Below are 22,815 nucleotides of genomic sequence, written 5' to 3' on the forward strand. Positions count from 1 at the left end.
GGGCCACACGGTGTCCTGTACCTGGCATTGCCCCTCTTGGCTTCTGGAGATCTCCTGGACCTTGGTTAGCAGCACAGTAGTTCAGCAACAGAGGGAATCCAGGAAGCCGGTGGGGGGGGGGGGGGGGGGATCTGAGGGACTTTTTTTTATTCTTTCATGGGATGCGGGAGTTGCTGGCAAGGCCAGCATTTGTTGTCCATCCCTAATTGCCCTTGAACTGAGTGGCATTCTAGGCTATTTCAGAGGACAGTTAAGAGTCAACCACATTTGCTGTGGGTCTGGAGTCACAGGTAGGCCAGACCAGGTAAGGACAGCAGATTTCCTCTCCTAAAGGACATTAGTGAACCAGATGGGTTTTTACAACAATCGAGAATGGTTTCATGGTCACCATTCGACTAGCTTTTAATTCAAATTTCACCATCTGCCATAGTGGGATTCGAACCCATGTCCCCAGAGCATTCTGGGCATCTGGATTAGTCCAGTGACATTACCACTGCACCACCACATCCCCCCTGCCCCTGGGCAGGGCAACAGCAGCACAGCAGTTCAGCAGCACAGGGAATCCAGGCATGGTCAGCAGCACAGCAGCAGCAATGGCAAAACTTCATCAAATGCAAAGCATCAGCAAAGTCAGTTAGCAAAGTAACAGTTTAAGCAGCGCTGGAAGTGCTGTGAAGATGGTACAGCACCTGCATTGTCTCTGCTGATGATGTCATTGGCGCCTTGTGGCTCGCGACTGGCCGTGGACCGCCACCTCCATTATGATAATTGGCCACCTACTGCGCAGCGAGGCCTGGACAACGTATGCCAGCCAAGAGCGACGTCTCAATTCATTCCATCTTCGCTGCCTTCGGAGAATACTTGGCATCAGGTGGCAGGACTATATCTCCAACACAGAAGTCCTTGAAGCGGCCAACACCCCCAGCTTATACACACTACTGAGTCAGCGGCGCTTGAGATGGCTTGGCCATGTGAGCCGCATGGAAGATGGCAGGATCCCCAAAGACACATTGTACAGCGAGCTCGCCACTGGTATCAGACCCACCGGCCGTCCATGTCTCCGTTATAAAGACGTCTGCAAACGCGACATGAAATCGTGTGACATTGATCACAAGTCGTGGGAGTCAGTTGCCAGCATTCGCCAGAGCTGGCGGGCAGCCATAAAGACAGGGCTAAATTGTGGCGAGTCGAAGAGACTTAGTAGTTGGCAGGAAAAAAGACAGAGGCGCAAGGGGAGAGCCAACTGTGCAACAGCCCCAACAAACAAATTTCTCTGCAGCACCTGTGGAAGAGCCTGTCACTCCAGAATTGTCCTTTATAGCCACTCCAGGCGCTGCTTCACAAACCACTGACCACCTCCAGGTGCGTATCCATTGTCTCTCGAGATAAGGAGGCCCAAAAGAAAGAAACTGCGTGATCGGAGCGGGTCGACTGCACACGTGAAGAACGGCGACGGTGCCCACTTCTGGGTCCGCCGCTGGGATCCACGATGGGTTCACTAAATTCTTCCCAATGTCTGCATCTACCCTCCACAATTTTGTGAAGACAAGCACAAAGTATTCCATGCCCATGTCTTCCACTTCCACATAAAAGTTACCTTTTCAGTCTCTAATAGGCCCTACTCTTTCTTTAGTTTTCCTCTTACTCTATGTATTTACAAAAAAATCTTTCGGTTTTTCAATATTTTTCCATGCCATCTCTTGGCTTTCATAATCTTTTTAGTTACACTCCTGCACTTTTTATACTCCTCTACTCTTTCAGCAGTATTTAGCTCTCGGTATCTGAGATAAGCTTTCCTTTTTTGCCTTATTTTACCCTGAATGCTCCTTGACATCCAGGGGGCGCTAGATTTTGGAGTTCCATCTTTTTCTTATCAAATGCCTCCCACTGTTCTGATTCACCTTCAAATAGCTGTTTCCAGAATGATTTTGCCAAATTTCATCTCAACTTATTAAAATTGGCCTTTCCTTCATGGCATATAAAAAGTGTTTGAATATGTTTATGACAATTGACACATCTAACAGTGTATTAAGCATGCAAAGTTAACAGATGCTTTGTCAGAGTGCATGAATAGTAAAATGTGATTTGGGTTTCTGAAAACAGGATCTGACACTGTTTACTCTTCCTCAATGACAGATGTTGGACATGTATCCCTAAGCGACAGCTGACAAGCCTTCTTAAAATAAAACTGCAAGACTTCTAGGAGACAAATTTCCACCATTTCATATATTTGTGTTTTCAATGAACCTTCATAAAAGTTGGAATTAATACACTAACTACACAATGCACATTTGCTGTAAAACAAAATTTCCTTTGAAGCAAAATGGAAATAGAGAAATATAAATTGGGGGGGAAGGTGATATAGAGGCATATTTCATAAAGAAAATGCAGCGCTGGCCCATTTTAACAGCCTTAAACTAAACACAATTCCACAGCTGTGACAGATATTGGCTCAGATTATAGAGAAATCAGCAGCAGTAATCAGGCACAGATCTTGACAACAACATATGAAATCATCTTTGTTCTAACCAAATACAAACTCCAGGTTTCACTTCTATCCAACTATTTCAACACTGAGAAAAATCAAGTTCTAAAAGTATGTTTTGAGTTTCTGGTTTTCTTTTCTTTTCAGAGTCTGGTTAATTGAACTATAGCTGCAAAACGGTGAAAGAGATAGTATTTTGTGAAATGATACAATTAAAAAAAATCCCAATTGCCTGACACAAGACTAACTCAGAGGCTGGAGGGTCTGAAATTCAATTACCAATTTATGCTGAGTTAGCTGATCTTAGCTAAGGCAGCAGATGGGTGCTAGAATTGATCTCAGTGCCCCTGCGCTACAGGGGTGGGAATGGAAATCATGCAAGGTTCTCACTCTTGACTGTTTCACAACGACTCCTATTGTAAATGTATGTGGGTGACATCAGATGGGGACATAATTAGCCTTAACTAATAGTCAGGCTGCTTGCCGGACATCCAGTTCTGGATGAGCAGAAATTTCCTTCAACCAAATACTTGGAAGAATGATGGCATCATCTTCGGCCCCAGCAAAAACTCAGTTTCCGAGCCACTGGCTCCATCCCTCTCCCTGGCAACTGTCTGAGGCTGAACCAGACTGTTCGCAACCTTGGTATCATATTTGACCTCAACATAATCTTATGAGCACATGTCCAGGCAATCACTAAGACCACCTATTTTGACCTCCATTACATCGCCTGACTACACCCCTGCCTCGGCCTATCTGTTGCTGAAACCCACATCCATGCATTTGTTACCTCTGGACTAGACTATTCCAATGCACCCTGGCTGGCCTCCCATGTTCTACCCTCTGTAAACTTGAGGTCATCCAAAATTCTGGTGCCTGTGTGTCCTAACGCACCAAGTTTCACTCAGCCATCATCCCTCTGCTCACTGACCTGCATTAGATCCTGGTTAAGCAAAGCCTCAATTTTAAAATTCTCATCTTTGTTTTCAAATCCCTCCTTGGACTCGCCTATCTTTATCTCTGCATCCTCCAGTATAACAGCCCAGCGAGATCTCTTTATTCTGCTAATTCTGGCCTCCTCAGCATCCCCAATTTTAATTGCTCTACAATTGGTGGCCATGCTTTTACCTGCCAAAGCCCTAAGTTCTGGATATCCCTCCCTAAGCCTCTCCACATCTCTTTTATCCTTTAAAACCAACCCCTTTGACTAAGTTTTTTTTGATCTGCCCTAATATCTTACGTGGCTTGTGTTAAGTTTTGTTTTATTATGCTCCTATGAAGTGCGTTGAGACATTTTACTACAATAAAAGCACGATATAAATACAAGTAGTTGTTTGGCCATTGAGTCCTCCGTGATCAATCAACCAAATGAAACTTGCTGTCAAGGCTCATAAATGAAGAACTAACACATGGGTGAGATACCAAACGATTGCTTGTACCTATGCAATCATTCCCCAACAGGACTTGTTTCATTTTGGGGGGAATTGGGGAAAACATCCTGAATCCTCGAATCGAATTTGTTCCAAAGCTAAGCTGAAAGCGGAGTGTTCATATTATTAGAATTGTGTTAAACAAACCAAAACTGAAAAAATAATTTTGCATTTCTTTGAGTTATGATATGGAAAACTGGAATGCTCCTTTTATTGATAGAAAGGTTTGTACCTTTATGGCTAATAATCATTTATAAAGCTATCTTTGAATACATATGTTTCTGAACTCCCACAATTCTCCTATCTGTAACAGTTCTAACAACTGCCAAGTGTGTGGACAATCCAAGTTAATATTAAAAAGCAAATTAGAACAAACAGTCTTTTTGTATTCTTCAACGGGATGTGGATGCCGCCGGCTAGGCCAGGATTTTTTATTGCCCATCCCTAATTGCCCTTAAGGTGATGGTGAGCCGCCTTCTTGAACTGTTGCAGTCCATGTGGGGTAGGTACACCCACATGTGCTGTTAGGAAGTGAGTTGCAGGATTTTCACGGAACGACAATATAGTTTCAAGTCAGGATGGTGTGGGGCTTGGAGGGGAACTTGCAGGTGGTGGTGTTCCCATGCATTTGCTGCCCTTGTCCTTCTAGGTGGTAGAGGTCGCAGGTTTGGAAGGTACTCTCAAAGGAGCCTTGGTGAGTTTCTGCATCTTACAGATCGTACACACTGCTGCCACGATGCATCGGTGGTGGAGGAAGTGAATGTTGAAGCTGGTGGATGGGTGCCAATCAAGTGGGCTGCTTTGTCCTGGATGGTGTCGAGCTTCTTGAGTGTTGTTGGAGCTGCAGTCATCCAGGCAAGGAGAGTATGCCATCACACTCCTCACTTGTGTCTTGCAGATGGTTGACAGGCATTGGGGAGTCAGGAGGTGAGCTACCCGCTGCAGAATTCCCAGCCTCTGACCTGCTCTTGTTGCCAAAATACTTATATGGCTGGCCCAGTTCACTTTTTGGTCAATGATAAACCCCCCCCCCACCAGGATGTTGATAGTAGGGGATTCAGTGACAGTAATGCCACTGAATGTCAAAAGGAGATGGTTGGATTCTCTCTTGTTGGAGATGGCCATTGCCTGGCATTTGTGTGGCTTGAATGTAACTTGCCACTCATCAGCCCAAGTCTGAATGTTGTCCAGGTCTTGGTTGCATACGGACATAGACTGCTTCAGTATCTGAGGAGTCGCTAATGGTACTGAACATTGTGCAATCATCAGCAAACATCCCCACCTCTGGCCTTACGATGCAGGGAAGGTCATTGAAGCAGCCGAAGATGGTTGGGCCTGGGACACCACTCTGAGGAACTCCTGCAGCAATTTCCTGGGACTGAGATGATTGACCTCCAACAACCACATCCGTCTTCATTTGTGCTAGGTATGACTCCAACCAGTGGAAGGTTTTCCCAGACTCTCACTGACTCCAGGTTTGCTAGGGCTTCTTGATACCACACTCGGTGAAATGCTGTCTTGATGTCAAGGGCAGTCACTCTCACCTCACCTCTTGAGTTCAGTTCTTTTGTCCATGTTTGGACCAAGGCTGTAATGAGGTCAGGAGCTGAGTGGCCCTGGCAGAACCCAAACTGAGCATCAGTGACCAGGTTATCGCTGAGTAAGTGCCGCTTGATCGAATTGTTAATGACACCTTCTATCGTTTTGCTGATGATCGAGAGTAAACTGATGGGGCGGTAATTGGTTGGGTTGGATTTGTCCTGCTTTTTGTGTACAGGACGAACTTGGGCAATTTTCCACATTGTCGGGTAAATGCCAGTGCTGTAGCTGTACTTGAACAGCTTGGCTAGGTGTGCAGCCAGTTCTGGAGCACAAGTCTTCAGCACTACTGCTGGAATATTGTCAGGACCCATAGCCTTTGTGGTATCCAGTGCCTTCAGCTGTTTCTTGATATAATGTGGAGTGAATCAGATTGGCTGAAGACTGGCATCTGTAATGCTGAGGACCTCAGGAGGTGGCTGAGATGGATCATCCACTTGGCACTTCTGGATGAAGATGGTAACAAATGCTTCAGCCTTGTCTTTTGCATCGGTGTGCTGGGCTCCACCATCATGGAGGATGGGGATATTTGTGGGGCCTCCTCCTACTCGTTAGTTGTTTAATTGTCCACCACCATTCACAAATGGACGCGGCAGGATGGCAGAGCTTTGATCTGATCCGTTGGTTATCCGAAAACTTAGCTCTATCGTGTGCTGCTTCCACTGTTTGGCGTGCATGTAGTCCTGTGTTGTAGCTTCACCGGGTTGACACCTCATTTTGAGGCATGCCTGGTGCTGCTCCTGGCATGCTCTCTTGCACTCTTCATTGAACCAGGGTCGATCCCCCGGCTTGATGGTAATGGTAGAATGAAGGATATGCAGGGCCATGAGGGTACAGATTGTGGTTGAATACAATTGTGCTGCTGCTGATGGTCCACAACGTCCCATGGATGCCCAATTCCGAGTTGCTGGATCTGTTTGAAACATATCCCATCTAGCATGGTGGTAGTGCCACACAAGATGGAGGGTATCCTCAATGTGAAGACGGGACTTCATCTCCACAAGGACTGTGCGGTGGTCACTCCTACCAATACTGTCATCGGCAGATGCATCTACGACAGGTAAATTGGTGATGAGGTCAAGTAGGTCTTTCCCTCTTGTTGGCTCCCTCACCATCTCCCACAGACCCAGTCTAGCAGCTATTTTCTCAGCCAGTGTGGTCAGTAGTGGTGCTACTAAGCCACTCTTGGTGATGGACATTGAAGTCCCTCACCCACAGTACATTCTGTGCCCTTGTCACCCTCAGTGCTTCTTCCAAGTGGTATTCAACATGGAGGAGTATTGATTCAACAGCTGAAAGGGGGGGGGGGGGCGTAGGCAGTGGGTGGTAATCAGCAGGAGGTTTCCTTGCCCATGCTGACCTGATGCCATGAGACTTCATGGGGTCTGGACTTAATGTTGAGGACTCCCAGGGCAACTCCCTCCCGACTGTATACCACTGCCACCTATGGTGATGGTGGTGTCTGTGATATTGTCTGTGAGGTATGATTCCATGAGTATGACTCCATGAGTATGACTGTGTCTGGCTGTTGCTTGACTAGTCTGTGGGACAGCTCTCCCAATTTTGGCACAAGACCTTATATGTTAGTAAGGAGGATTTTGTGGTCCATTCAGTTTCATTCCTTTTAGACTTTTCTCTAGAGATTTGGTACAACTGAGTGGCTTGCTAGGCCATTTCAGAGAACATTTAAGAGTCAACCACATTGCTGCGGGTCTGGAGTCATGGGTAGGCCAGACCAGGTAAGGCGGCAGGATTTCCTTCCCTAAAAGGATATTAGTGAACCAGATGAGAGATGGGTTTTTACTAGCTTTTTATTTAAATTCCAGATTTACTAATTGAATGTAAATTCCACCAGCTGCCATGGTGGGATTTGAACCGGTGTCCCCAGAGCATTAGCCTGAGCCTCTGGGTTGCTGGTCCAGTGACATTACCACTACGCCACTGCCTCCCTAGTCTCTTTTTGCTTTACATCAAAATATATAGCAAAGTTAAGCAACCCCCAAATGAAAATTTTCAATTATTTTGTCAACAATGTCTACATGATTTTTATAATGTAAAAATCCTAATGGTTCTACATTTAGATGTAACTGTGTGACCAGCTAGAGAAATTTAGCCCTTTGAAATAGATCTGAACTTAACAAATGGATTGCTGGGAAAAGATATTTCAGTTTTAAACTTTCTGACAATTGCATCAAATGGATGTAAAAAAGATATATACTTTGCAGTGAAGCTCAGAAACACCCCTGTAGAGGAAGCTTGATTGCAATCCTTCATAGTCTGAAAGCCTAGCCATCTGAATTGAATTAGGCATGACATATACTTTCAGACGTTTGCAATCTGAAACCCTCTGTAAATTTAGAACATACCTTAGACTTAAGCCTCTGGCAGTTATTGTTTTATTCAGCAATGCAATTTTTTTTAAAAAACTGACAATCTGAAGTTGTTAACATGAAATATCTGATGTTAAAAAAACTTGAATAGGGAAAATTTGATGAGGCAAATTAAGAGGAAAACATACTATATTCAATTCCCTTAATGGAAATTATCAAGTTTGCTCAACAGAATATTTCAGTTAAAAGGAAAATGAAAATATTCTTGGTCTTATAAATAGCTTTGGCAGTTTAACAGAAAAAATAACACAAACCCAACATATGATTTCCCAGCACCATGAAGAATGAATAAATCAAAATGGCTTGCTCTGTGACATAGATGCAACATTTATTTGACTTACATCGATGCATTTGTAATTTTAGACTGCATTCTCATCAGCAGTCAGGTTTAGATTTGTACCAAAATGCTCTGTGAAGGACAGAGGAAGAGAGCTCAAATTTCAAACTCTTAGTCCTAATCAATACATGAGGCAAAGTTTCATCTCCTGGGTCCTTAATGGTAGGAATTCCTGGAGCCAAGAAATGAATAAAGCTAGTCTCATGATTAGATGATAGACTCATTAGGAGACAATATCCACATGTTGTGTTGCTTTCCGATACAATGCAGTAAAATGCAGGGGTTGCAGTTGAAGCTCTTTTAACACCAACTTGTTCATAAAACCTCACTTTAAAGGCTACAAAGCTCTCCATAAATGCTATGTTTTGCTGCTCAAAGGATCATTATGAACCTCAAGGAGTTTACCTTGAAATTTGGACTAAAGCTTGGGATCACAAAATCACAAGTGCCCTGCAGGAGATTTTTGATGCCTTAATTCCGCAGAGGATTCATGCCAACACAGTTCTTTCCCCTTTGTTCAGCAATCACTCATACCAGGGGAAAAAAAGAAAGTTGACTTGCATCTAATGGCTTCCTTACGTGAATCGTGCAGACGAATACTGAAATATATATATATTCCGGACTTGTAACAGCAGGTGGGTGAATATATCTAGTTTATTTATTTAATTTTTAAAAATAGCTTTGATCTTTTAACATTTGATTTGTGAAGTAAGAAAGCTGTGATTTCTAAACCATTTGGTAAGGAATCAATTTGATCTTTTAAGGAAAGGAGACATCTACTTTCAGTATGAAAGATGTCAGAAATTTGGCACACAATAAAGTTATGCAGTTAATATTTCCTCTTCTTTTTACTTAACAATTATTTATGGAGCCGAGAAATTTTTCATACTAGTGATGGTATCGCAAAAGGCCATAAAACACTTTTACCAGCTAGACAGCTTGGTGCATAAATGTACATTTTACAAAATTCTGCAAGGAGTCAGAAATCTGCATGGCAAAAGAAATTCAAGGCAGGTTTTTCAACTGTAATGATTTGTATTCTGTTTTAATAATGTAATACTGCTGATTAAGAATATAAATAATTTGTATCTTGTAAAAATCGACTCAAATGAAAACAGCTGTATATGCATAACTGTGTGTTGGAGGGTTCCTAGAAATTCTCATTGCTTCACGGTTGTTTGTCAGATTTGGATCTCCAATTGCTCTTTAATTACTGTGGGAATGTATACATTATCATTTTTTATATGCCCTGGATGTTCAACGTCTTTCTGTAAAGTTTCAAAGGAATATACATCGTCTTGTAAAACACATATTAACTGTGCACGCATTATTAGATGCCAGCAATATTAAAATAATCAACTTCATCAATTATATGACATAGTTTTGAAAAGCTTTATGCCAAGGCAATATCATTTGTTTGTACCATTTGTATTTGCTGGATCTTATCCAAGATAGGCAATTTAATGACCACTTGACAGGATTAGATGCTCATGACATTCACCACCCAATTCAACCTTTCAGCATATGAGTCCAAACAAAACGTTAAAAGGTTTCAACTGTCAGTATTGTTCTATTTACATGGATGACTTAGCATAATTGAAAGTAATTATTTTCAATATTGCCTCTTCACAATGTGCGAAATGATAAGCCAAAAATACAATTTAATGTAATTATTTGGACATCATTGCATTGAATATCTTTTGCATTAAGAAAATATGCAAAGGATAGCATTGTCCTCGTTACAAATACAGCATTGCAGGAAATTCCAGCGATAGTCACAATAGTGCATAGGAAAAATAGGTGCTTTATGTCCAACAGGGTTATGTTCTGGAAAAGAACCAATGAGGATTGCAATTGAACAGCTGTGATTTTTAGCATCTAACCATTGCTTAATGAAAAAGCAATAGTTTGTTAAGTGATAGCTCTTCTTGATTTCCCAAGCCAAAAAAACCCTTATATTCATAGCTACAGGCAGTTTGAAAAGAGGTTCTGCTAGACTTCACTAATCATCAAGATCCAACAGAGAAGAATGAAACAGAGATATCCACCCATCAACTAAAGGAGCATGAGAGTTTTAAGATACATGATATCCAAGAAAAATCTCCTAAAAATAAATAACATATAAAAGGGAAGACAGACAAAAAGTGGGAAATCTCAATATTCAATTGTGGATCAATTTTCCCTGTATCTTTCAACTTGTATAAATCTTAATGCTTCAAAAAGTACCTCCGCTAATAATCGTCTCTTTTTGTAGACTTTTGTCAATGATTAACATTTTTCATGTTTAAATGCAAGTTAAACTGCATAGTTTTGGAAACATTCCTTTGAAGTACCTTACCTGTGAACACAGCAACATGACCAATTCTACGACAGAGGTACTAGACTTCATACACACCAGGCCTGCAAAAGATTACAGATAAATTTGTTTAAAGCAATATGCGGTAAAACATAACAGATAGTACATTCTAGAGCTTAACTACTAGTCCTGCAGCATGCAGTTGCTGAGACTTTAAATAGTAACCAAAAATAAAAATTTGCATACCGTTGGACTATCATATGTGATCGACTGCCTAAGTGTTCATGATACTCTTGTGCTTTATTGGAAGCTGATTATAACATTTAGGTCAGATCTTGCCATACTACTTCTATAATGCAGCATAAAAGGAAGTACCACAAATAAAATATGTTGTGTTATGGTGATGCAATCTTTTCTAGAAGACTTTCAAAGAACAAAGAACAAAGATAATTACAGCACAGGAACAGGCCCTTCGGCCCTCCAAGCCTACGCCGATCCAGATCCTCTCTCTAAACATGTCGCCTATTTTCTAAGGTTCTGTATCTCTTTTCTTCCTGCCCATTCATGTATCTGTCTAGATACATCTTAAAAGACTCCATCGTCCCCGCATCTACCACCTCCGCTGGCAATGCGTTCCAGGTGCCCACCACCCTCTGCGTAAAGAACTTTCCACGCATATCCCCCCTAAACTTTTCCCCTTTCACTTTGAACTCGTGTCCTCTAGTAATTGAAACCCCCACTCTGGGAAAAAGCCTCTTGCTATCCACCCTGTCTATACCTCTCATGATTTTGTACACCTCAATCAGGTCCCCCCTCAACCTCCGTCTTTCTAATGAAAATAATCCTAATCTACTCAACCTTTGCTATTTTAAACGTACCCATTAAAATTACTGCACTTGGTACCCAATCAACAATAAAGTATATTTGTATTGTGTCTTGATACAAAAGGCAGAATGTTTTCTTTGTTTGCACTGAAGTAGTTGATGTCCTATCTGGTCCTTGATTGCATTGCATATAAGGTGTGAATCTAAAGCACACCCTTAGGTCTTTGAATACAGCTTTGAGACCTCAAGTGACAGTAATAACACAAGGGTAATGCAGTAAACAGAAGAATGTCTTAAAATCATGTCAGGTTACCAAGATAAACGGAGAGAGAGAGAGAGAGAGAGCTTTATAATCGGTACAGGTAAAACCTACAAAGATTAGAAAAAATGCAACCAAGGTAAGTAATTAACAATTTTACACATTTATTCACCCTCCTTAAACATGGAGGAGAAAAAAAATATAGGCCAATCAGCAGGGAACTATAGGCTAACTAGCTTGTCAGTGATAGGAAAAATACTGGTATCTTTACTTAAAGATGTAATAGAAAATAGAAAGGTAAATAAAAAGTGGTTAAAAGAATGTAATAGAGAAGCATCTAATAACTAATAAATAGTCATCATGGAATCCAAAAGGCATCATGCTTGACCAACCTTATTGAATTCTTTGAAGAAATAACAGAAAAAGAAAAAAAGACTTGTATTTATATAGTGCCTTTCACGAACACCGGAAGACCAAAAGCATTTAATAGCCAATGAAGTACTTTTTGAAGTCTGTTAACAGTTGTAATGTAGGAACCATAGAGGTCAATTTGCACATAAACAGCAATGTGATAATGACCAGATAATCTGTTTTTGTGAGATAACTATTGAGGGATAAATATTGGCCAGGACACCGGGCAGAACTCCCTGCTCTACTTTGAAATAGTGCTGGATCTTTTACGTCCATGAGAGGTGCAGACTGGGCCTCGATTTAACATCTCATCCAAAAGATGGCACCACCAACAGTGCAGCACTTCCTCAGTACTGCACTGGAGTATCAGCCTAGATTGCTGCACTCATTAGAAACATAGAAAATAGGAGCAGGAATAGGCCATCCAGCCCTTCGAGTCTGCTCCGCCATTCATTATCATGGCTGATCATTCAACTCAGGAACCTGTTCCCGCTTTCCCCCCATATCCTTTGATCCCAAGAGCTATATCTAACTCCTTCTTGAAAACATACAACTGCTTTCTGTGGTAGTGAGTTCCACAGGCTCACCACTCTCTGGGTGAAGAAATTTCTCCTCCTCTCAGTCCTAAATGGTTTATCCCGTATGCTTAGACTATGACCCCTGGTTCTGGACTCCCCCACCATCGGGAACATCCTTCCTGCATCTACCCTGTCAAGTCCTGTTAGAATTTTATAGGTTTCTACGAGATCCCCCCTCACTCTTCTGAACTCCAGCAAATATAACCCTAACCGACTCAATCTCTCCTCATATGTCAATCCCACCATCCCAGGAATCAGTCTGGTAAACCTTCGCTGCATGCCCCCTATAGCAAGAACATCCTTCCTCAGATAAGGAGACCAAAACTGCACACAATATTCCAGGTGTGACCTCACCAAGGCCCTGCATAATTGCAGCAAGACATCCTTGCTCCTGTACTCGAATCCTCTCACTATGAAGGCCAACATACCATTTGCCTTTTTTACCGCCTGTTGCACCTGCATGCTTACCTTCAGCGACTGGTATTCGTTGCATATTCCCCTCTCTCAGTTTATAGTCATTCAGATAATAATCTGCCTTCCTGTTTTTGCTACCAAAGTGGATAACCTCACATTCATCCACATTATACTGCATCTGCCATGCATTCGCCAACTCACTCAACATGTCCAAATCACCCTGAAGCCTCTCTGCATCCTCCTCACAACTCACCCTCCCGAGTTTTATGTCATCTGCAACTTTGGAGATATTATATTTAGTTCCCTCTAAATCATTAATATATATTGTGAATAGCTGCAGTCCTAGCACCAACCCCTGCGGTACCCCACTAGTCACTGCCTGTCATTCTGAAAAAGACCAATTTATTCCTGCGGCAGTAAACTTCATGAAAAACTTTGGCACAATATATGAGGCCCAAGGACTGCTGTAGGGAGGACACTCCAGATAGGGATCAGGCAGAAAACTTTCCAGTGACAGAAGTCATATATAGCACAAAGGAAGATGCCTGTAGTTGCTGGAGGCCAATCATTTCAACCTCAGGACATCACTGCAAGAGTTTCATCGGGCAGCGTCCTAGGTCCAACCATCTTTAGCTGCTTCAGCAATGACCTTCTTTCCATCATATCAAATGTGGGGCTGGTTGCACGATGTCCAGCTCCATTTGCAATTCCTCAGTTGGGAAAGTAGTATTCGTAACACACAAATGCCAGCTCCAATGAGATAGTCTAACCCGTTGGCAATCAATGCCCTTACCATCACCAAATCCTTCACAAACAACCCAGGAGGTTGCCACAGAAACATAGAATGGTTACAGCATAGGAGGTCATTTGGCCCTTTGCCGACTTTTTGTAAGAATGATTCAGCTAGCCCCACTCCCCTGCAATTTCCCCGTAGCCCTGCAATTCTTTTCTCTTTAGATATTTATCCAATTCCCTTTTAAAATTGAATCTGACTCCACTACACTGTCAGCCAGTGAATTACAGATCCTAACCACTCACTGCATAAAAAGCCATTGATCAGAAACTCAACTGGACCAGTCACATAAATACCGTGGCTACAAGAGCAGGTCAGAGGCTGAGTATGTTGTGGCATGTAACTCAGCTCCCAAAGGCTTCTCCAACACCTACAAATCACAAGTGAGGAGTGTAATGGAATCCTTTCCACTTGCCTGGACTGGTGCAGCTGCAACAACACAAGAAGCTCAACAAGATCTAGGTCTAAGCAATCTGCTTGATTAGCAACCCATCCAGCACCTTAAACAACCACTCCCGCCACCAGTGGTGCACTGTGACTGCAGTGCATACTATCTATACACTGCATTTCAGAAATTCACTCCCAAAACACTTCCCAAACCTGCAAACTAGGAGAAGGGCAGCAGGTACATGGAAACGTGATCACCTCCAAGTCACACACCAATTTGGACATATATCACCAATCTTTCATTGTTGCTGGATCAAAATCCTGGAACTTGCTACCGAGCAGCTCTGTGGGAGTGCCTTCACTACGTGGACTGCAGTGGTTCAAAGAGGCAGCTCACCACTCTTTTCTCAAGAGAAACCAGGGATGGGCAATAAATGCCGGACATGAAGAGACGCATTCAACAAACTCTGCTGAGTTGGCAGCCAGTAATTTTTTTTTTTACTCGTTTGTGGGATGTGGGCATTGCTGGTCCACCAGCATTTATTGCCCATGTGGACGGCACAGTGGCGCAGTGGTTAGCACCGTAGCCTCACAGCCCCAGCGACCCAGGTTTGGTTCTGGGTACTGCCTGTGCGGAGTTTGCAAGTTCTCCCTGTGACCGTGTGGGTTTCCACCAGGTGCTCCGGTTTCCTCCCACAGTCGAAGACTTGCAGGTTAATAGGTAAATTGGCCATTGTAAATTGACCCTAGTGTAAGTAGGTGGTAGGAGAATGGTAGGGAGGTGGTAGGGAATATGGGATTAATGTAGGATTAGTATAAGTGGGTGGCTGTTGGTCGGCACAGACCCGGTGGGCCGAAGGGCCTGTTTCAGTGCTGTATCTCTCTATGACTCTATCCTTAATTGCCCTTGAACTGAGTGGCCATTTCAGATTCAACCACAATGTTGTGGGTCTGCAGTCACATGCAGATTTTCTTCCCTAAAGGACATTAGTGAACCAGCTGGGGACTTACAACAATCAACAGGTTTCATTAGACTGGCTTTTTTAATTCCAGATTTATTAAATTCAAAATTCACCATCTGCTCTGGTGGAATTAGGATAGGAACAGCAGAGTTTTGGATGAACTGGATAAGTTTATGGAGGGTAGAAGATGAGAGGACATCCAGTGGAACATTGGCATAGTTTTGTCTTGAAGTAATAAAAGCATGGAAGAAGATTTCAGCAGCAGATTGGCTGAAGCAGAGGTAGAATGAAGATGGGAAATATTAGAGGATATTGAGTCAGAAGCGTGGCTGGTGATCAAGTAGGACAGAAAGGTTGTGAACAGTCTGCTTCAGCTTGAGACAGCAGCCAAGGAGGGGGATGGAATCACTGGCTAAGGGGGAAAAAACACCCATACGTTCTCCAGCAACCTGAAATTGCAAAGCAGCAACTAAGTTGTTTTCAGCGTATAAATTCAGGGGACTTTCAATTCTGCTTGTCTGCACTGAGTGCTGCTGGAGGGTACAGAGTGTGAAGAAGGGAGTTTGGTAAATGAGAGAGTTCAGTAAGGAGGGGAGCAATAAATGGTTTTATTAATAGTTCTAAGCTGTTTTAGTATTGGTAACATTTCCTTTTTTAGCGCTAGCAAAGCGTCAACTAATAAATAAAGGTTGGCAGTGTTGCTTCAACCTAGACAGTGCACTTCCTGTGTTATGTGGGAGCTCCAGGATGCTTCACGTACCCTGGATAACAATTTGTGCAGTAAGTGTCATCTATTCAAACAGCTTGAGCTCTGGGTTTTGGAATTTGAGTGGCAGCTGGCAACACTGCAGTGCATTCACGAGGATGAGAGCTACATGGATAGTATGTTTATAGATGTGGTTACCCCATAGCTTAAGATTGTGCAAGTAGAGAGGGAATAGGTGACCACCAGGCAGTCAAAAAGAAACATGCAGGTAGTAGAGGAGACCCCTGATTGCATCGCACTGTCCAATAGGTATTCAATTATGAATGCTGATGAGAGTGATGGTTCATCTGGGCAGTGCAGCCAGAGCCAAGGCCATGGCACCATGGATGGTTCAGCTGCACAGGAGGTTACAGGGAAGACTGGAAGAGCCATAGTGATAGGTGATTCAATAGTCAAGGGAACAGACAGGCGTTTCTGTGGCTGCAGATGCGAATCCAGGATGGTGTGTAGCCTCCCTGGTGACAGCGTCAAGGATCACTGGGTGGCTGCAGAGCATCCTGAAGGGGGAGGGTGAACAGCCAGCAGTTGTGGTCTACATTGGAAACAGTGACATAGGTGGAAAGATGGATATGATCCTGCAGTCAGAATTTAGTGAGCTAGGTAAGAAACTAGCAAGCAGGACCTGAAACGTAGTAATCTCTGGATTACTCCCAGTGCCACATGCAAGTGAGTACAGGAATAGAAGGATAAGACCGATGAATACGTGGCTGGGAAGATGGTACAGGAGGGAGGGCTTTAGATTCTTGGGACATTGGGACCGGCACTGGGGGAGATGGTACCTGTACAGGCCGGACAGGTTACACCTGAACAGAGCCGGGACCGAGTTCCTTGCGGGACGTTTTGCTAGTGCTGTTGGGGAAGGTTTGAACTAGTTTGGCAGGGGGATGGGGACCTGAGGGTAGATTCAGTTGGGACAAAATCAGAAATAAAAATGGAAGGCAGAAAATTAGTGGATAAGTCTGGAAGGCAGAGGAAACATAGGTTAGAAAATAAAAAGAGTTTGGCAGTGCTCAAGGGTATCTACTTCAATGCAAGGAGTATAGCAAATAAAGCAGACGAGCTGAGGGCACAGATAGACACGTGGCAGTATAATACCATAGCTATTCCAGAAACATGGCTTAAGGAGGGACAGGAATGGCAGCTCAACGTTCCTAATTACAGAGTTTTCAGATGCAACAGGTAGGAGGATAAGAAAAGGAGGGGGAGTGGCAATTTTGATCAAAGAAATTATTACAGCTGTGAAAAGGGATGATATGTTGCAAAGTTCATTAAATGAGGCCAAATGGATTGAGCTAAGGAACAAAAAAGGGGCAATCACACTGCTGGGAGTGTACTATAGACCTCCAAACAGTCAGAGGGAGATAGAAGAGCAGATATGTAAGCAAATCTCTGAGAAGTGCAAGAACAATAGGGCAGTAATAGGGGATTTTAACTACCCCAATATTAACTGGAATAGTTTTAGTGTGAAAGGAACTGAGGGAGCAGAATTCTTGAGGTGCATTCAGGAGAACATTTTTGGCTAATATGTAGCATGTCCAACAAGAGAGGGCAGTTTTAGGAAATTAAGATGGGCAGGTGGAAGGAGTGGCAGTGGGAGAGCATTTTGGTGGTAGTGATCATAATTCAGTCAATTTTAACATAATTATGGAAAAGGACAGAAATAGAACAGGAGCTAGAGTTCTCAATTGGGGAAAGGCCAATTTTACTAAGCTGAGGAGTGATTTAGCGAAAGTGGACTGGAAACAGCTGCTTGCAGGTAAATTAGTGTCAGAGCAGTGGGAGGCATTCAAAAGAGAGATTCAAGGGATTTAGAGTAAACATGCTCCCACAAAGAAAAAGGGTGGGATGGCTAAATCTAGAGCCCCTTTAATGTCAAGGAACTTAGAGGGTAAGATAAGGCAGAAAAGGAAAGCTTATGCCTGACACAGCGAACTCACGAAGACAGAAAGCCAAGAGGAGTATAGAAAGTGGAGGGGTGAAATCAAAAAGGAAATTAGGAAAGCAAAGGGAGTAAGAGGATAACTAAGGAAAGAGTAGGGCCCTTAAAAGACCAAAAAGGTAACATAGGTATAGGGGCGGAAGATGTTAGCATTGTTCTTAATGAATACTTTGTGTCTGTCTTCACAAAATGCATGTTTTTTTTTCAGGGGTGGCACAGTGGCGCAGTGGTTAGCACCGCAGCCTCACAGCTCCAGCGCCCCGGGTTCAATTCTGGGTACTGCCTGTGTGGAGTTTGCAAGTTCTCCCTGTGTCTGCGTGGGTTTTCTCCGGGTGCTCCGGTTTCCTCCCACAAGCCAAAAGACTTGCAGGTTGGTAGGTAAATTGGCCATTATAAATTGCCACTAGTATAGGTAGGTGGTAGGGGAATATAGGGACAGGTGTGGGATTAGTGTAGGGATTAGTGTAGGATTAGTATAAAAATGGGTGGTTGATGGTCGGCACAGACTCGGTGGGCCGAAGGGCCTGTTTCAGTGCTGTATCTCTAAACTAAAAGAGGGGGACGATGCAGATATTGTAGTTAAGGAAGAGGGGTGTGAATTATTGGATGTGATCAACATAGGGAGAGAGGACATATTAATGGGATTAGCATCCTTGAAAGTTGATAAATCACTAGGGCCAAATGAAATGTACCCCAGGCTGTTAAAAGAAGCCATAGAGGAAATAGTGGAAGGTCTGACCATCATTTTCCAGTCCTCACTGGATACAGGTGTGGTGCCGGAGGATTGGAGGACTGCTAACGTTGTACTTCTGTTTAAAAAGGGAGTGAGGGATAGACGGAAATAATTACAGGCCATTTAGTCTAACCTCAGTAGTGGGCAACTTAATGGAATCTATTCTGAGAGACAGGATAACAGTCACTCAGAAAGGCACAGAATAATCAAGAATAGCCAGCATGGACTTGTTAAGGGAAGATCTTGTCAGACCCACTTGAGTGAATTTTTTGAATTAACAAGATGAGGGTAGTGCAGTTGATGTGGTCAACATGGATTTTAGCAAGGCTTTCGACAAGGTCCCATATGGCAGACTGGTTAAAAAAAAATAAAATCCCATGGGAACCAGGGAAATGTAGCAAGGTGGATACAAAACTGGCTTAGTGGCAGGAAACAAAGGATAATTGTTGCCGGGTGCTTTTGCGACTGGAGGGCTGTTTCCAGTGGTGTTCGCAGGGCTCAGTACTGGGTCCCCTGCTTTTTGTGGTATATATTAATGATTTGGACGGGGTATGATCAAGAAGTTTGGTCCTGTGGTAGATAGTGAGGAGAATAGCTGTGTCAGGTGGGCAGAAAAGTGGCAAATGGAATTCAATCCAGAAAAGTGCGAGGTGATGTATATGGGGAGGTCAAACAAGGCAAAGGAATACATGATTGATGGGAAAATACTGAGAAGTGCAGAGGAAGTGAGGAGCAGTGGCTAGCACTGCAGCCTCACAGCTCCAGTGACCCAGGTTCGATTCTGGGTACTGCCTGTGTGGAGTTTGCAAGTTCTCCCTATGACCGCGTGGGTTTCCGCTGGGTGCTCTGGTTTCCTCCCACAGCCAAAGACTTGCAGGTTGATAGGTAAATTGGCCATTGTAAATTGTCCCTAGTGTAGGTAGGTGGTAGGAGAATTGTGGGGATGTGGTAGGGAATATGGGATTAATGTAGGATTAGTATAAAATGGGTGGTTGATGGTCGGCACAGACTCGGTAGGCCTAAGGGCCTGTTTCAGTGCTGTAATCTCTAAATAAATAAATGTTCACAGATCCCTGAAGGTAGTAGGACAGGTCGATAAGGTGGGAAAGAGGGCATATGGAATCCTTTCCTTTATTAACCAAGGTATTGAATATAAAAACAAGGAGGTTGTGATGGAATTGTTTAAGTCATAGGTTAGACCACAACTTGAGTACTGTGTGCAGTTCTGGTCACCTTATTACAGAAAGGATGGTAATTGCACTTTAGAGGGTACAGAGGAGATTTACGAGGATGTTGCCGGGACTGGAAAAATGCAGATTTGAGGAAAGATTGGATAGGCTGAGGCTGTTCTCCTTGGAAGAGAGAAGGCTGAGGGGAGATCTGATTGAAATGTACAAAATTTTGAGAGGCCAGGATAGAGTGGAGGTGAAGAGCCTATTTACCCTAGCAGAGAGGTCAGTGCCTGGGGTGGTGGGGGGGGGGGGGGGGGGTAATAGATTTAAAGCGATTGGTAGGAAGATTAGTGGGGAGATAAGGAAAAGCTTTTTCACCCAGAGGGCGGTGGGAGTCTTGAACTCACTGCCTGAAAGGGTAGTTGAGGCAGAAACCCTCAACTCATTCAAAAGAAGTCTGGCTATGTACTTAAAGTGCCGTAATCTGCAGGGCTATGGACCAAATGCTGGAAGTTGGGAATAGAATGGATGGAACATTTTTTGGCTGGCACAGACACGATGGGCCAAGTGGCCTCTTTCTGTGCCGTAAACCTTCTTTGATTCTAAGTCGTGAATGAGCCCTTTGAGAAGTGCTAGTGAAGGGTCCTTCCTGTCCGTTGAAGTCACGAGTTGCTGGGTGAGTGCGTCAGGCGCTAGGGCAGCCCAATATCAGAAAGATCTGCTACAACAAATTTAGGAACCTTCTTGAAATATTTCAATTCACCATTTAATATTTCTGATGTGCAACTTGACCCCAATATGGAAAAGCCACTCAATGCTTGTGCTATATGGATTCTGTCCCCCACCTCCAAGGTTTGGACATTCCAACTTTGATGAAGAAGCTTCCTTTTCTGTACCCAGAATATTTTAGCAGAAAAGCATCCCATACTCAGTGTAGCACATTCCATTTCCTGCACCAGTCACCCTTGTGGTTTTTCTGAATGGTTGGCATCCTTTCATCTATGAAAAATTATGTTTTTTCTGAATAAGATGGCCAAATTGCTGTGGATTGATGCAAGATGTATAATATGGATCTAGCAAGACAAGGCTGGATCAACCTGAGCTCATCTTATGTAGTAGAGTTAAAGGTAGTGCTGAAAAAGAATGGTCATACTATATCTCTGGGCTGGAGTTGAATTCATATGCCAGAGCTACAAGAAGAGTGTGAAAAACTACGTGATCACCCAGTTCCCCTACAAGTTTGTTTTCCAAGTAGAATATAGCAATGCATAATATATACTATATTAATATATTAAAATACATCTGCATTCCTGTTTGTGTTGACTTGTGATTATCTGTGCAATAAAAATGTGGAATATGCAACCTAAAACAAGAGAAAATGTAAACGTAAAAAATTGTTTATATTAGTGGAACCTACTCCACAGAAACTTTTTCAGTCGTCCTAGTTTTTGTTACTTTCAATAGAAGGGTATTTTACTTTAAATACCACTGCAAGTTTTTGTTACTTTCAATAGAGGGGTATTTTACTTTAAATACCACTGCAACTAAGTCTTCAAATTCTCATGTACTTGGCTTCATATGTACCATACACTCTAAACCAAGGTTAAAGGAAACTGTGACCAAATCCATTTTTATGTGAATTTTGCCGAGTAAATTTCTCATAGCTTATAATTCAAGAGGAAAAGAAATTTACGCCAAATTTTGTATTAAATATATTTACGAAATAAGAACTTTGAAAACTTTTGACACAGCACATTATATAATGTATTTTTAATAATGAAAGCAAATACAAGTCATCACTATTCCACGGATATTGCTCAGTCTTTGTATCCCCATAGTGGCCCCAAAATCTCTGCAAAATATAGTGACAAGGTCTGGTATGATTTTATTTTCAGTTTCTACTATTTTAATCTTTCCTTTCACAGTAATTCTACTTTTATTTAATCATACAATACACACAATATTTATCAGGATTTTATCTTATAACATGAAAAGCACGTATAGTTCAATGCTACATCTGATGCATGACCCAAAAGTCATATGGTGTAACCTGTTTCAAGAAAATGAAATCTTCAAGTACTTTCTGCCAAATATCAAAGAAAATGGTTTCCATTGTTGTAATTGAGAAATAAAGGTTTTGTGCTTCAAACAAGCTGTTATACAAGATTCAAAAGCAAAAGGCTTTTATTAATAGGCCATGTTGAGTAGTTTCTTTACATCTCCGATTTTTCTCTGTGTGTAATTACAGCGCTGACCACATGTCTAAGGGTTACAATTGTTGGGGGGGGGGGGGCAGAAGAGAGAGTGCATGACCTTTCTAATCAACAGTATAATAGATGGATAGTAATTACTTCTAAATGACCCACATTGGCACAGGACTATTTTGCAGCTGGTGCTCAATGTCTTTCATTTTCTCATGCTACAGGATATGCTAATTAATGGTTGCAACCACTTTGTGCAATAAATTACTGCTTTGCACAATATCACTAGTAAATCAATTAGAAAAAGATTTGTACTAATAAATTATATTTATGGTAGTTTCTGCACTGTGAAATTCAAATTCTGTGTTCATAATATGATGTTTTCATAATTATTTATTGAAACTAGAATGAATCTATGCTGTAAAGTAATGATGAGTGTATGCAAACATACTATTCGATCAAAACACATTGATTTATTAGGCTTTGCTTCAATAAATTTCAAATAAAGAAAGATTTTGTGTTGCATGCAATGACTTGTTAATCAATCCCTAGTAAGCTGAGAGACTAAATAATATGAAGTGAATTTTTCTTAAAAATTTAAGTCTACACTCTATTTTAATCAGATATTTTAGGGTGTGGACCAACAGAGCTTTTCGCTCTCTAACTACAAGACTGAACTTTCATATAATTTCTATTCTTAAGAATTAATTTAACCACATAGAAAATGTAGACAATTATATACCTTGCTTGCAAGTGAAATCTGATCTGGTTCAGGTCTCTGATCATTTTTCATACTGAGCTCTGTATCATGTAAACTAAGCATTCTATTATTAGGGGTT

The 22,815-nt window shown here is 42.3% G+C and overlaps 1 protein-coding gene across 6 annotated transcripts in view; it reads right to left on the bottom strand.

The window, feature by feature from the left end:
• Positions 1-22,815, bottom strand: part of nbeaa (neurobeachin a) — a 988,762-nt gene that overhangs the window by 560,928 nt on the left and 405,019 nt on the right. For all 6 annotated transcript variants that reach the window (XM_068033481.1, XM_068033479.1, XM_068033480.1 and 3 more), the window contains one exon: positions 10,580-10,641. In XM_068033481.1, coding sequence (XP_067889582.1) covers positions 10,580-10,641 — 62 coding nt within the window. The remainder of the gene's footprint in view (positions 1-10,579; positions 10,642-22,815) is intronic.

The sequence above is a fragment of the Heterodontus francisci genome, chromosome 6 (assembly GCF_036365525.1).
Source record: "Heterodontus francisci isolate sHetFra1 chromosome 6, sHetFra1.hap1, whole genome shotgun sequence".
NCBI classification, from domain to species: Eukaryota; Metazoa; Chordata; class Chondrichthyes; order Heterodontiformes; family Heterodontidae; genus Heterodontus; species Heterodontus francisci.